At 61.7% G+C, this 12,371-nt stretch overlaps 1 protein-coding gene across 1 annotated transcript in view; it reads right to left on the bottom strand.

Moving 5' to 3' along the window:
- OLFM1 (olfactomedin 1) overlaps positions 1-6,609 on the bottom strand; it is a 35,696-nt gene extending 29,087 nt beyond the window's left edge. The window contains exon 1 of the mRNA XM_074362650.1: positions 6,173-6,609. Within this exon, the coding sequence (XP_074218751.1) occupies positions 6,173-6,238 (66 nt within the window). The 5' untranslated portion in view covers positions 6,239-6,609. The remainder of the gene's footprint in view (positions 1-6,172) is intronic.
- Positions 6,610-12,371: the final 5,762 nt, after the last annotated feature.

Here is a 12,371-nt window from a genome sequence, read left to right as displayed (position 1 = left end):
CTCCCCAGCTGCCACTCAGCCCTGACCCCACCCACGCAGAGTCAACGGGCAGGATTCGTGGGCCGGGCTCTGCCTGGACGGGGCGGGGCACAGGCTCCCACTCACCGGAGGTCAGAAGTGTTTCCAAACCTGAGCGCGCTTGTCTTCCAGTCCCGCTGGGCCGTGAGTTACAGCCAGCACCCTGGCGTGGCCAGTAAAGCGATTGATCACATTTATACATACACCTCTGTCCTTTCTTTGACTCTTAGACACCCAAACTATCACCTGAAGCAAACAAGAGTGACTTTCCTGTCAGAGATACTCTAAGAGCCACGTGCACAGCGGAGTCCTCTGTGCTGGGAGCTTTAAGCTCCTGGACGGCGTCTTATGTGCTCAGTCAATTACTGCAGGGAACCGAGCTGCCTTAGGTGAGCGTCTGCAGGGTGAGAGCGTCCACCGTGGACAAAGCCTGGGGCTTCAGCATCCTCCCTCCCTTCTCTCCCCTGGACGCCTCAGTCCAGGCTCTTCACAGCCCCCTATCCTCTGACTGGCCGCCTGGTTTTAAATGTCCTTGAACCGAACATTGGGAGCCTCCGGGCCCAGTCCCCACTGCCGGCACCAGGGCAGGTAGATGAGGGAAGCCCACGTCTTCTGAACCCCACTCGAGAGCAAGGAGGCCACCGTCACCCACCGTCACCCACCGTCACCAGGCGCTGGTCATGGGACTCGACCTGGGTGCAGCAGAAGGGGGCGTGGTGTCTGCAAGGAGGAGCCCGCCCCCGTGCCTGCGGGTCTTCCCCTGAGTTACAGGCTACGCCAAATGCAACAGTGGTGTCACCAGAACTGCAGTGTTTGGGCGGTGCGGAGATTTAGAGGTCCCATCGGCTAAGAGCCCCCTTGTCCTATTTCTGACTTCCTGCACCCCGGGCGTCAAGCAGATGAGGGGAGATTCGGGGGTGCTGGGCTCCCGGCATGAGCCCTGCTTTAGCCAAAGAGAACCACGTGAGGGACGCGGGGCCCCCTCGCGGGCAGACGCCCTCCACCTCCAGGATGGAGGGGCTTTTCCAGCTCCCCGGCTTCAGAGGCAGGAAGCAAACGGCCCCGCGGGGCCCCACACCGGCCGAGGCACCTCCCGCCCTGCTGTCCCTCTTTGAAAAGCCGAGCTCCAAGGTCGGAGCGGCCGAGCATTTGGCCACACGGTTAGAGACACAGCCCTCAAGTCCTGCACAGGCGGCGTGAGTGGGCCTGACGGCGCCCGGCGCCGCTTCCGCACTGGTCCTCGTGACGCCGAGCTGCTGTCTCTACTTCGTATTTTTCCCTCTCCGACTTAAGAACATGAATTTGGGCGTCAGGCAGCCTTGGGGCTGCACCCGGGGTCTGTCACCTCCCTGCTTGACCACTGGCCGGTTACTTTCCCCTCCACCCCTGCCCCCTGAGCCTCAGTTTCCTTGTTTCAGGAGCAAGGACAGCAACACGGGGCTGCCGGGGCAGCTCCTGCACGACCCAGATGCCGTTCCTGGCGGGGAGCTGAGCATGTGCTGACGCTCAGAAAGCACCGGCCTTCCTGCCCGGCTTTCTCCCTCGTGCTTTAAGCCCCTGGCGAGTTTCTTCTGTGTAACAATCTGAAACGCAAGGAGATGGGCATTTTCCCGCCCTGCCTTCTCCCGGGTCACCGCAGCCACCGTGGGAGGGACCTTGCGGCCGCAGGCCTCCGGGCGTGAGGCGCGTCTGCCCGGCACCTCTCGGAGCCAAAAGCTGGCTCCCGGCCCGTCAGCCCCGCGCACAGCTGCCATGCGTCTAATTCAGTTTAGATAGTAATTAGTTCTGTATTACTTTCCACGGGGATGCGAATGCTGATTACAGGGCCTGGTAACTTTGGTAATAAATACAACCCATGGCAGAAAATCACCTTTCTTCTTACGGGGGACGGCTGAAGCCAGTGCAACCAGGAGCAAATTGCTTTTGGAGACGAAGCAGCTGCCTGATGCTGAGAATTCACAGCTCCCCCCCTCCCCGCTGTGTCACAGAGCCTTCCCGCCCAGAAATGGGAGCTCCTCTGGGTCTGTGTGTCCACAGACGGCCTCCCGCCAGCCCCCGAGGCAGGGCCAACCTCAGTGTAAAGACGGAGCAAATTCCATGCACTCTGAACTACCTGGTTCACGGCAGGGCCTCGGTGTCCGAGCCCCCCCAGCTCCCTCACCACAAAAGCTCCAGCGTCCAGAGCAGATGTGGGCCTGAAAGGCGGGGAGACCAGGGGCTGGGACAAATGGACAGGAAGTCAGTGGGGTCATCGGGCCCGAGTTTAGACTCAAGCAGGTGACAGAATTCACGCTTCTATTGGAACGGACGGTTTTATTCTTGTTAAATTTGTTCAGGGGAGTGGGTTGGGGGTCTTCCACTCCAGAACTGGCTGAACTTGAGGAGGAGAGAACAGGTTTGAAGAGATGGGGATTCTGAGGGGCTGAACCCCACGCCAGCCCCTCTGTGACACTGGCCTGACCTCGGCACTCATCACACCTCCCCCGAGGGTCCTCTCATATCTCTTCCAGGCCCCCGAGCTCAGGGCCAGCACAGGGCATGGCGCCAGAAAGCCTGAAGGCACAGGACCACCCCAGTAACAGCTGGTCCTCAAGGATGCCCTGTGCTCAGAGACACCTGGAACCACACACCCAAGGTGCTGCTGTTGGGGTTGTCAGGTCGTTAAGGAAGGCCACGCCTGGCCTGGGGCCAGTGGACTGACGAGCAGAGACCCACTTCACTCCTGAGATTACCCAAACCCTCAACACGCTTTTGCTGAACCCCGGATACAGGGCTCCTCTCATGCTGTGGCCTGGGCGAGTGGCCCCTCTGCCCACCTGCTCCTCCCCCGCTCACCCAGCTGTGAGCTCGGGGCCCCACGGCACCTCTTCTCCCGCTGCCTCAGCTCCCGGGGAAGAGCCCCCCCCCCACCGGCCCCACAGCCTGGGTTCAGGCAGCCCTCGAGCCTCTGAAACAGCTACGGCAGAGCCTCAGGCCACGCTGCTCAGCATGGTGGCCCAGGAGCCAGACAGCCAGGCTCGGACTCAGCCCAGCTGACTGAGTTCCACTGGAGCAGCGGGCGTCCTAGAGCTGCGTGGGGCAGGAGAGCTGGAGAGGGCGGAGCGGGGCTTTGAGGCGGGGAGACATCTTCAAGCAGCACCTGGCTTCATCCTCCTCGTTTTCAAAAGGTGGAAGCCGAGGCCGAAGCTAAGAGCTGTTCCCAAGGTCACCAGTCAGCGGCTGGTGAGCCTGGGGAGGGTAAGGGCTGTCGGGTCCAAGGTCGTTGCCCCAGAGCTTCCCGCCCCTTTCATGCCATTGCACACAGGGCTGCTTCCCTCTGAAGGGAGAGTGAGACGGGCTGGGGTGGGCGGGGCTCAGGCAGCCCCAGCGCCGCTCCCCCACCCCCCGCCCAAGACAGGGAGATCAACCCCCTCCTGGTGCCCAGCTGGGAAGCTCCAGACCACGTTTCTCAAGGAGCTCGGAACGCCAGCCTTTTATTGAAAATCACAGAACAAGACTCAGTAAGGCATCTTTCTGTCTAGGGACAGAGTTCATCTGGGCCCACGAGCCTGGCGCGTAGTAGGCCATCGATCACTAGTTGGCGTTTGACTGAGCAGCTCATCGTAAGCGAGCTGTCGGGAGAACAGATGGCCTGGCCATGTGCTGTCCCCCCGCTCCGTCTGCCTGAATCCTTCAAGCAGCGCTTGTGAAGCGCAGGTCGAACCCGCACGTTGCTGACTTGTTCCCATTTCCACGCGTGCTAATCCTTAAACACGGCGGCCCTGCCCTGGAACCTTACGTCCACGTCCCAGGAGGGGCCCTGAGACGGAGGGCGTGGCTGTAGGAACAAGTAGCCTGAAGTGGGAGAGGAAGGGGTGAAGGGAGGCGGCCCACACGGCTCAGGCGTCTGCTCTTTTCCTGAAGCCCAGAGGTGGTTTGTTCCCTCGCACACGTGGGTAGCATTACTCCTGGCACCACGCCACATGGCTTCTCCCTTTGGGGTCAGGAAAGCAAGATTCTCAGGTAGGGCTGTCCCCAAGCGGCTCTCAGATCAGAGCAGCCCAGCCCAGTGCCCCCACACGCTCCCAGTCCCAGTCCCGGCCTCGGAGGTCACTGCTGAAGGAGGGAGGCACCTGGGCCACCCCCAGAGCGGCCCACGGGGGCCAGGGCAGCTGGGCTCCCTGGGGCTGGTGGCCGGGCCAGCCGCGCTCTGACTCCTTCACTGACTCGAAATGGTGGGGGAGGTTTTCACCAGTTGAGCCTTTGCTCTAAAATCCCACCACGATTAAGGGTCACAGGCCTCCAGCAGAGGATTCTGAAGGTATAGCCTCAGAGGCAGGCCCAGGGAGCGGGCTGTGCCTCCCGGCTGTGTGGAGCGAGGCACCCCCGAGAGCTCTCACAGCTCGCTTCAGAAAGAGGAGCCCTCCAAAGGCAGCAGCACCGGTTTCCTTCCTGCACCCCACCCCACCCCCCCCGTGGGTTCTGGGCACTGACCAGGGTCCTGAAAAGGACGGCCGGGCTGCAGATGTGCGTGCGGGGGCTGGCCACACTCACATGGCCGTCAGGGGGGCCGGGTGAACCCTCTCACCCTCGAGACAAGGCTTTCAACAGAAGGTTCAACTTTTGAGCCAAAAGTTTCTTCCAAGAACAGGAGATCTTTAAAAAGATCGAGAGGAGAAGGTCTGGAGGAAAAGCACCTTGTGGGCTGGGAACAGAGGCCCAGGGAGCCTGGTGGAGAGGAGGCCAGAAGGACTTCTTGCCCAAGATGTCTAACAAGGCACACGCCGCCTGGCTCCTCTCTGCCGTGTGCACCCGTGTCTGCGGGTGTAAGCGTGTGGGAGGGTGTGTGTGAGTGTGTGCACATGCATGCGTACAACTGTCCATCCACAGGGCACAAGCCTGCCCTTCCCCGCAGCCAAGAATGCTTCTCTCCTGAAGGTGGTGCAGAACATCTCCAGGGGGCCTGGCTGACTGCGTGGCCCCAGGGCAGGGGTCTCTGAGGCAGGTGGGATGACAAACCCTCCAGGTGCCGGGGCTGGGGCTGCACTTCTCGGCAGAGCCAGGGAGCCCAAAGGGCTTCAAGGCAAAGCCAGGGAAGCTTATTCCAGAGCCTTCTCTCCTGTGAGCCACCTCACACCCTCTCTTCTCTCTTTTGTTTCCTCTTTTATTCTAAGAGGGAGAGAGGCAGGGACAGGGTGGGGGGACACGGAAAGAGGGTCAGGGGCAGCTGGGACTTGAGGCCAAGATGTTGGCAGCCCATCCATCTCCCAGACTTGCAGTTGCTAACAGCCAGCATCTCCCAGCTCAGACCGTGGCACAGTGGCACCATGGAAAGGGCATTTTAATGTCACTCTGAGCAGCCTGACTCCCGAAGCTGGCAGGCTCTTCTTCCCAGCACCCTGGTGCCAAAGCAACACCCCCAGCCCAGCGCTCCCAGGCAGCCCTTCTCCTCCCAGGCAGCCCTTCTCCTCCCAGACCTGCCAGCTCTGAAATGCATTTTTAAAATGGAGAATACCAGCCGGAGACAGGCTCTCTATTGATACATTGCTCAGGGAAGGCAAGCCCACTTAAAATGCCCAGCGGCCCCCGCACACGCTTGCCACTCACACTTCACGCCGCGCATGTGGCCAAAACCCCCACCCTCCACACTGAGTCTACAATGCACCCCAGCCCCGGACATGCCTCCTGCCCTCCTGGTCTGGTCGCCAAGACACCGTGCCCACGTCCTGCCCGGGGAGCCCCAAGGGCAGCATTATGGCCAAAGGCAGGGGCTCAGGAAGCTCCAGAAACGGGTTGGGGTGGGAGTTAGGTCAGTCCCCTCCTCTGAAAACGCCGGGGGGCCTGGATATCCTGCTCCACCTTCCCTCCAGATGACAATAGCAGCCAAATGCCCCTCCCCATGCTGCCCTTTGAACTTCTCAGCAGGGAGTGGGTACCCAGGGAGTCTGGGAGGGAGGGGTCAGGGCTGAGGGTCCTGGGGCACCCGGCACCAGTCTGGGGTCAGCCTGCACCCCTTCCTCCACCCCAGGTACGGTCGGCACTCAGGCCCTCTCCCCAACCCCCCCCGCTGGGCGCCTGGCTGCGCGGAGCTGCTCCCCGACTTAGCCGGCTCCCCCAGGCCGGGCCGGGCGGGCGCCTCGCACGCAGGGAGGAAAATGGCGTTGGATGCACGTACTTGGGTGAGTTCGGTGCCCATCAGGATGAGGAAGAGGAGGCTGAGGAGCTTCCGGGCCGGTTGCATGTCTCACGGCCACCTCCAACGTCCTGGCGTGCAGGGAGCTCTGGGTGCTCGGCGGCCGGCGGCTGCGTGTACGCGGACGCGCTCCTGGCTCGGCTGGCTCCCCGGCGGCGCCTGGCCGTGTCCCCGCGCCTTCAGCACCCGGAGCAGGCGGCGCGTGGGGTCTGCTGCGCGGAGCCTCCGTTCTGCATCTCGAGCGCGTCGCGCGGCTCCGCGGTCGGCCGGGCTGGGCGGCGGGCGGGCGGGCGGGGCGGGCCGCCCCTCGGCCCCTCCTCGGCCCCTCCTCCTAACGGCCCCGCGCCCGCAGAGCTCGGGCGCGCGGCTGGGCGGCCTGGGTGCCAAAAGTTTGCCGGCAAGGGGCGGGGGCGGGGTGGCGCAGAGGGACCCGCGCGCCACGCTCGCGCGCGGGAGTGGGGCGGCGGCGGCGGCGGCGGCGGGGAAGCAGGCCGGGACAGGATGTGACATCAAAAAGGCGGGGAAAATTTAACTCTAGGAGAGTGAACTCCAGCCTGACTGGCCGCAGCGGCAGCCGATTCGGGGTCCCCTGGATGCAGCGAGAGGACTGAGAGCGGGGAGGGGGGCGGCAGCGGGGGGCAGCATCCTGGGGGCAGCATCCTGCGTGCCGGCCGGGATGGAGAGGCTTGACTTGTTGGGGAAGTTGTTCTTAGAGTCCACGCTTTAATGAGATAAACCGAGGCCCAGACTGGGGAGGGGTGGTTCCAGGAGTGGGCTGAGGGGATGGGTGCAGAGATGCAAAGTGGGTCATCTGGCACCGTAGGCCTTTTTCCTGTCCTTCTGGGGTGACCAGCAAGAGGGTGAAGGGGGAGCAGCCATGGCGTGCTGGGGCCTCTGTCCCCATGCAGGGCGTGTGGGGGAGGGTCTGTCCTTGTGTGCATGGTTCGTGGGCACCATGTGGGAGTGGGCAATCACAGGCCTGTGGTCTGCACTGGGTTATATGCACGTGTGTTCAGATGGAAAGAGAGACACGGCTCTGTCTACCCCAGATACCTTCCCTGACCGAGGAGCCTGGGGTGGAGCTCACAAGCCAGGCGTGGGCTCCTGGGACCGCCCCCACCACCTGTAGTCCTCTTACCCCCAGGCCTGGAGACCACCCTCCAGCAGGTGAGGGGGTGTGCTCTGTCCCTTCCTCCCTCTCTGTGTCATGTACTCCCAGCCCAGATCCAAGTCTTGGACCCCGGAGAGCTTGTCCTCGGGGCCAAATTTTCCATTTGCAGGGAGAAGTCCCCAGGCACCTCTGCTTTCTGAGAAGCTACGCTGGAACTAGGCATTTAGAAACACCTCTCCTACCTCTTCCCCAGGGTTTAGTATTTAGTCTTTGGAAAATAAACTCTATAAAGGAAAAAATCTACCAGCAAGAGGCTCCAGACCTGGTAATCACAGAACGCCGAGCAGCCAGGGGTGATGTGGTCCAGCCCCGTCACATCATGACAGGAAACGGGAGCCTGGGGCAGGGGTCACTCACATGCGTCCCCCAGTGAGTCCCGCCTTGTCGCCAGCCACCTTGCACTTGAGAAGGTTCTGCCTTGGAGGAACTCTGTCCTCTGAGCCCACATGGCTGAGCTCAACCAAGGAAGCCACAGAGGGCTGGGCATTCTGGTAAGGAGTGAGCTTCCCATCCCTGGAGGTGTTTGAGCAGCGAGAGTGGGATGCCCTCAGGCCAGGTGGGCCCTGAGGTTCTGAGATGGAATGGGAGGAAAGAAGGGGGGCAGCTGGGGGGCTCTTTTCTCTCTGTTCCTCCTCTGTGTTCTCATTCTCCTCCAAAGAGGGAAAGCGGCTGGGAAGCCCTGTGGCCTCTGGGCTCCTGGGGACCCCCGAGAGGGGCTGCGTTTGGAGCTGGAGGTACTGTGCCTGGTCCTGGCCCCTCCTGGGAGTGGCTCTCTGAGCCTCAGTTTTCAATCCTGTAGATGCCGATACCGCGTGTCCCACAGGCTGTTAAGAAAACTGAGTGCAGGGATGGGGCAAAGCATTTTATAAACCTGAGAGAACAGCCAAGAAGGAGCTGAGAGAGCCTTGAGCCCCCACGGCCCTGGGGCTCCTCCCAGCCTCTTCCTCAGCCCCCACGTCCCCGTGCCAGGGCTGCAGCAGCTGCTGGGGGCACGGATGCGGACGGAGGGCAGGGGACACGGTCGTGGAGCTGGCCCAGTCTTTGGGGCTTTGTTTTATGGACAGGGGAGGAAGGCTGTGTGGACTTCCTCGGGTGGACTGAGAGCTAAGATCTAATCATAGCAAGAATTGTCTTTATTTAAAAAATCATATAAGTATATGGACCAGTAACTGCGCTTCTGGGCACGGAGCCAAAGGAGTTGACGGCAGATTCTCAAACAGGTATCTGTACACCTGTGCTCGTAGCTGCATCACCGACGGCAGCAAAAAGTGGGAACCCAGTGTCCATTGGCAGATGAGCGAATCAACAAAACGCGGTGTGTTTGTGCAGCGGAATACCATTCAGCCCTAGCAAGGAAGGGAATTCACACAGGCTGCAGAGGTGCACCCTGAGGACATTCTGCTGAGTAAAACGGGCCGGTCTCAAAAGGATGCATGTTGCGTGTTTCCACTTAGAGGAGGGACCTAGAAAAGGCAAATTGGCAGAAACTGAGAGTCAATTAGAAGCTACCAGGGACGGAAGGGAGGGTGGATGGGGCGCACTTACCTGATGATACAGAACTTCTGTTTGGGGTGACGAAAAAGTTTTGGAAATAGTGGTGACAGTTGCACAACATGGCAAATGTCATTAATGCCACTGAATTGGACACTTAAAATGGTCAGCATTTTACTGTATACATTTATATATTTTACTATGTACAATTTTTACCGCAATTAAAAAGAATCATATAATATACCAAAATCTTTGACTTGAATTGGTAGGTAAATTATATCCAATAAAGTTGTTTTTAAAGGTTACACAGACTCATTATTTCTTTGAAAAAATAAAATACAAAAAAGAAGGTGGCAACAGTGACAGCTGCCCCGCGTAACTGGGGTTGTCACCTGGCGGTCACGGTGCAGACGTTGACGTGCACGTGCTCACAGGAGGGACAAAGAAGTCTCAGACGGTGTCCCCGGAAGCCAGGCCTGCCCCCGGCCGCGGGGCTCCCCCCCACCCCACGCCCTCCCTTCTGTGGGAGGCGTGGCCGAGGCAGCCCCTGCGTGCCCGCCGCGTGCGGTGAGGACCAGCGGCCCTGGGGAAAGGCCCAGGACCATGCCTGGGGCACAGACTCAGGGCTGGGGGCAGAGAGGACGGACAGGCCAGAGCGGATGGAGGGGAACGAAGCCACCCACGTGTGCTTTGCAGCTTGGAAGTCCTAGCTTGTGCCTGATCTTAGCAGAGGATGGGAAAACGAAGTCAAGCTGAAGAAATTGCTAACTAAAAGCTCTTTTATCTTCACTGCACGAGCTGCAGTCTCCTGGGAGAACCCTCCAAAGTGGAAGGGGAAAGGTCTGCGTGGACGGTTCCACACCCGTCTGGAAGTGAAGGTGTCCCACACTGCCGCCCCCAGCCTCCATCCTGACCATGATAGCCACGTCCTGCTGTGGAAGATGAGGCGGTGGTCACGCCGCCCTCTGCCCTGGCGTCCCCTCGCCCATCTCTGCATTTTCAGCGCTGACATGCGCATTGTCAGGGTTTCTAATGTTCGCGTTCACTCCTGCCACCCGAGCCGCCTCGTTGGTTGGTCGTCATTCTGGACCAGAGTCGGGGCAGAGCCCACCCCAGCCCTCAGCAGCCCTCCTGTGTTCCTAGCTCCCATCCAGCGCCGTGGGGTCGGCCGAAGTCAGGGTGCAAGGTGACCGCCGCGCCGGCCGCTGCCGCACCTCTCTGCTGACCAGCCTGGACTGCTGTCTGTCTTCTCATCTGCCGGCTCTCCCACCTGGGAGGCCGCGGAGCCCCGCAGAGCAGCGGCTCCAAGCAGAGGTGGGCTTGCGGCTCACGTCTGAGGGCCCGGGGGGCTGGGGCAGCCTCCTGTCCCTTGGTGCCCGCCCTGGGCCCCTTTGTACAGCAGGTCCTAGGCACCCCCACCCCCTCCTGCTGTCCTGGTGGAACTCAAGCCAGAGCTCAGAAGGCGCTGAGTTCCCGCTGTGACTCCTCAGGACACCGCCGAGTCGGTGGCTTCGTGCTCCCTTAAGATGAGCCTCCTTCCGCTCCAGCCTCATTACGATGTGACACGGTGGTTGCCAAGGCAACGGCACTAACTCTCTCCTCTCTTCCCCGAAAATTTTCTAGCAAGTGGGGCTGAAGCCACGTGAGCTGGAGCTGCCCGGCCTCCTGCGCTCGGAGCCAGCGGGCCGCCCGCTGTCCCTGCTCCGGGCGCTGAGCCCGTCCCCCCACACCCCTCCCTCCACCTCCACATCCACCCACCCTTCTCAGCCTCCTTGGGTTGAACTGACCCTCAGGAAGGGCAGGTGTTGATGGAGACCCACTGTGTGACAGGCTGGGCCAGACAGAGGCTCCCCGGGGCTGTGGGCACCGGCTGGGCGCTGGCCACAAGCTCGTACCAGGATCCCGGCTGCCTTCTCTCGTCAGCCTAGGGTCTACGTAGCCGGGCAAACTTCTAACCTTCGGAAGTCACCTTCACCTGGGAAGGAGATGCAGTTGGTTCTGGACACGGTGCACTGTCACTTGAGGTGGCTGGTACAGCAGCAGGGACCACACCGCCGCCAGCCTTCCCAGCCCCACTGTGTGCCGGGCCTGTGCTGGGGGCTGTGCATCGTCCCTCTGGAGGACCCCCGGCCTCGCGGGACGTGGTGTGTGGCGTCCTCCCGCAGGGTTCACCCAGGAGCTGACGGCCCCGAGACCCCGCACTGCCCCGGCCCCAGCCCACCTTACCCCTCCCTGCAGCCTCCCCCCACCCACCCACCCCGTCCAGCTGGGCCTCCAGGAATCACCCTTGGCGCCTCCTGGCCGTCCTCACCCTCCCAGCTCTCCGAGGGCTGCCATGACCCCTCAGGCCACCCCACACGAACTCATGACCTCCCGCCAAGGGGGCTTGGGTGCGCCAGGAGTCCCGCCTCAGCCGCCCCAGCTCTGACGGTCCTAGCCTCACAGATCTGCTCCCCTCCCCGCGCTGTGCTGCAGTCCTGGGGGCCGTGCGCCTCCCTCTGCCCCGGGGGGCTGTCCTCCGGTCAGCCCCGCCCTCCCCCTCTCTCTGCTCCTCCCTGTGGGACTAGTCCCACCCGCCACCAACGGTGGTCTTACTCTCCTTGCTTAAGGAAAGGAAACCTCCTTACCCTTTTCCCCTAGACCATCGCCCCGCCTCTCTGCTCCCTGGTGCAGACACGGTCTCCACTCACTGTGGCTGTAGTTCCCCCCTCCGGGTCTCTCCCGAGCCCCCTGCTCAGAACTGCTGTGGTCCAGCTTAGAAAACCAGCAGCGTCCCGGTGTGGTCAGTGCCCCTCCTGCCTGGAGCCCTCCCTTCCTCTGGACCCAGCAGGCCTCTCCCTGCGGCTCGCACCAGGCTCCCTGCTGGTCCCCACCATCTTCCTGTGTCCTGAAGGTCTTTGCCAGGCACCTCCTCCAGGCCACGACTCCAAGCACATCTCTGTGCTGCCCCCAGCTGCATGCGGTGCAGCCTCTTCCCTGGAGTGCAGACAGGTAGCCGTGCTCATCGGCTTGTGGCCACATCGCTCAGTCCTGGAGCCCAGCAGCTCCAGACTCTCCGCTCCACCTTCACATCCTTCTCTCCTGCGGCTCCTCTTTTAAGGACACTTGGGATGGCACGTGGGGCCACATGAATGATCCAGAACGGTCTCCCCTCCAAGAGCCTTAACTCAATTCTGGTTGCACAGACACCTTTTCCGTCCGAGGTAACGTTCACAGGGACCAGGGACTGGGACGCGGGCATCTTTTGAGAGCCGTTTTCCCCACAGCAGGAGCAGGAAGCAGGCAAGCAAGCAGATGCAACAGCTCAGAACTGCTGACTGCGGTCGGTGCTGCGCCTCCGAAGAGCGGGGCGCCGGGACCCGGAGGGTGTTTGGGCCGGACCAACCCTCTGAGGAGCCCACGGGAAGGAAGAGAGTGTCCCACCGGAGGCTGGTGGTGGGGTGAGATTTGGAGAATTTGAGGGGGCTGGGGACAGAGAAGGCCAGCATGGCCAGGGCGGGCAGAGGGCACGGGGCTGGG

Source organism: Camelus bactrianus, chromosome 4 (genome assembly GCF_048773025.1).
Source record: "Camelus bactrianus isolate YW-2024 breed Bactrian camel chromosome 4, ASM4877302v1, whole genome shotgun sequence".
NCBI lineage: Eukaryota > Metazoa > Chordata > Mammalia > Artiodactyla > Camelidae > Camelus > Camelus bactrianus.
Note: the sequence above shows the minus strand (reverse complement) of the source record. Positions and strands in the feature narration are given on the sequence as shown.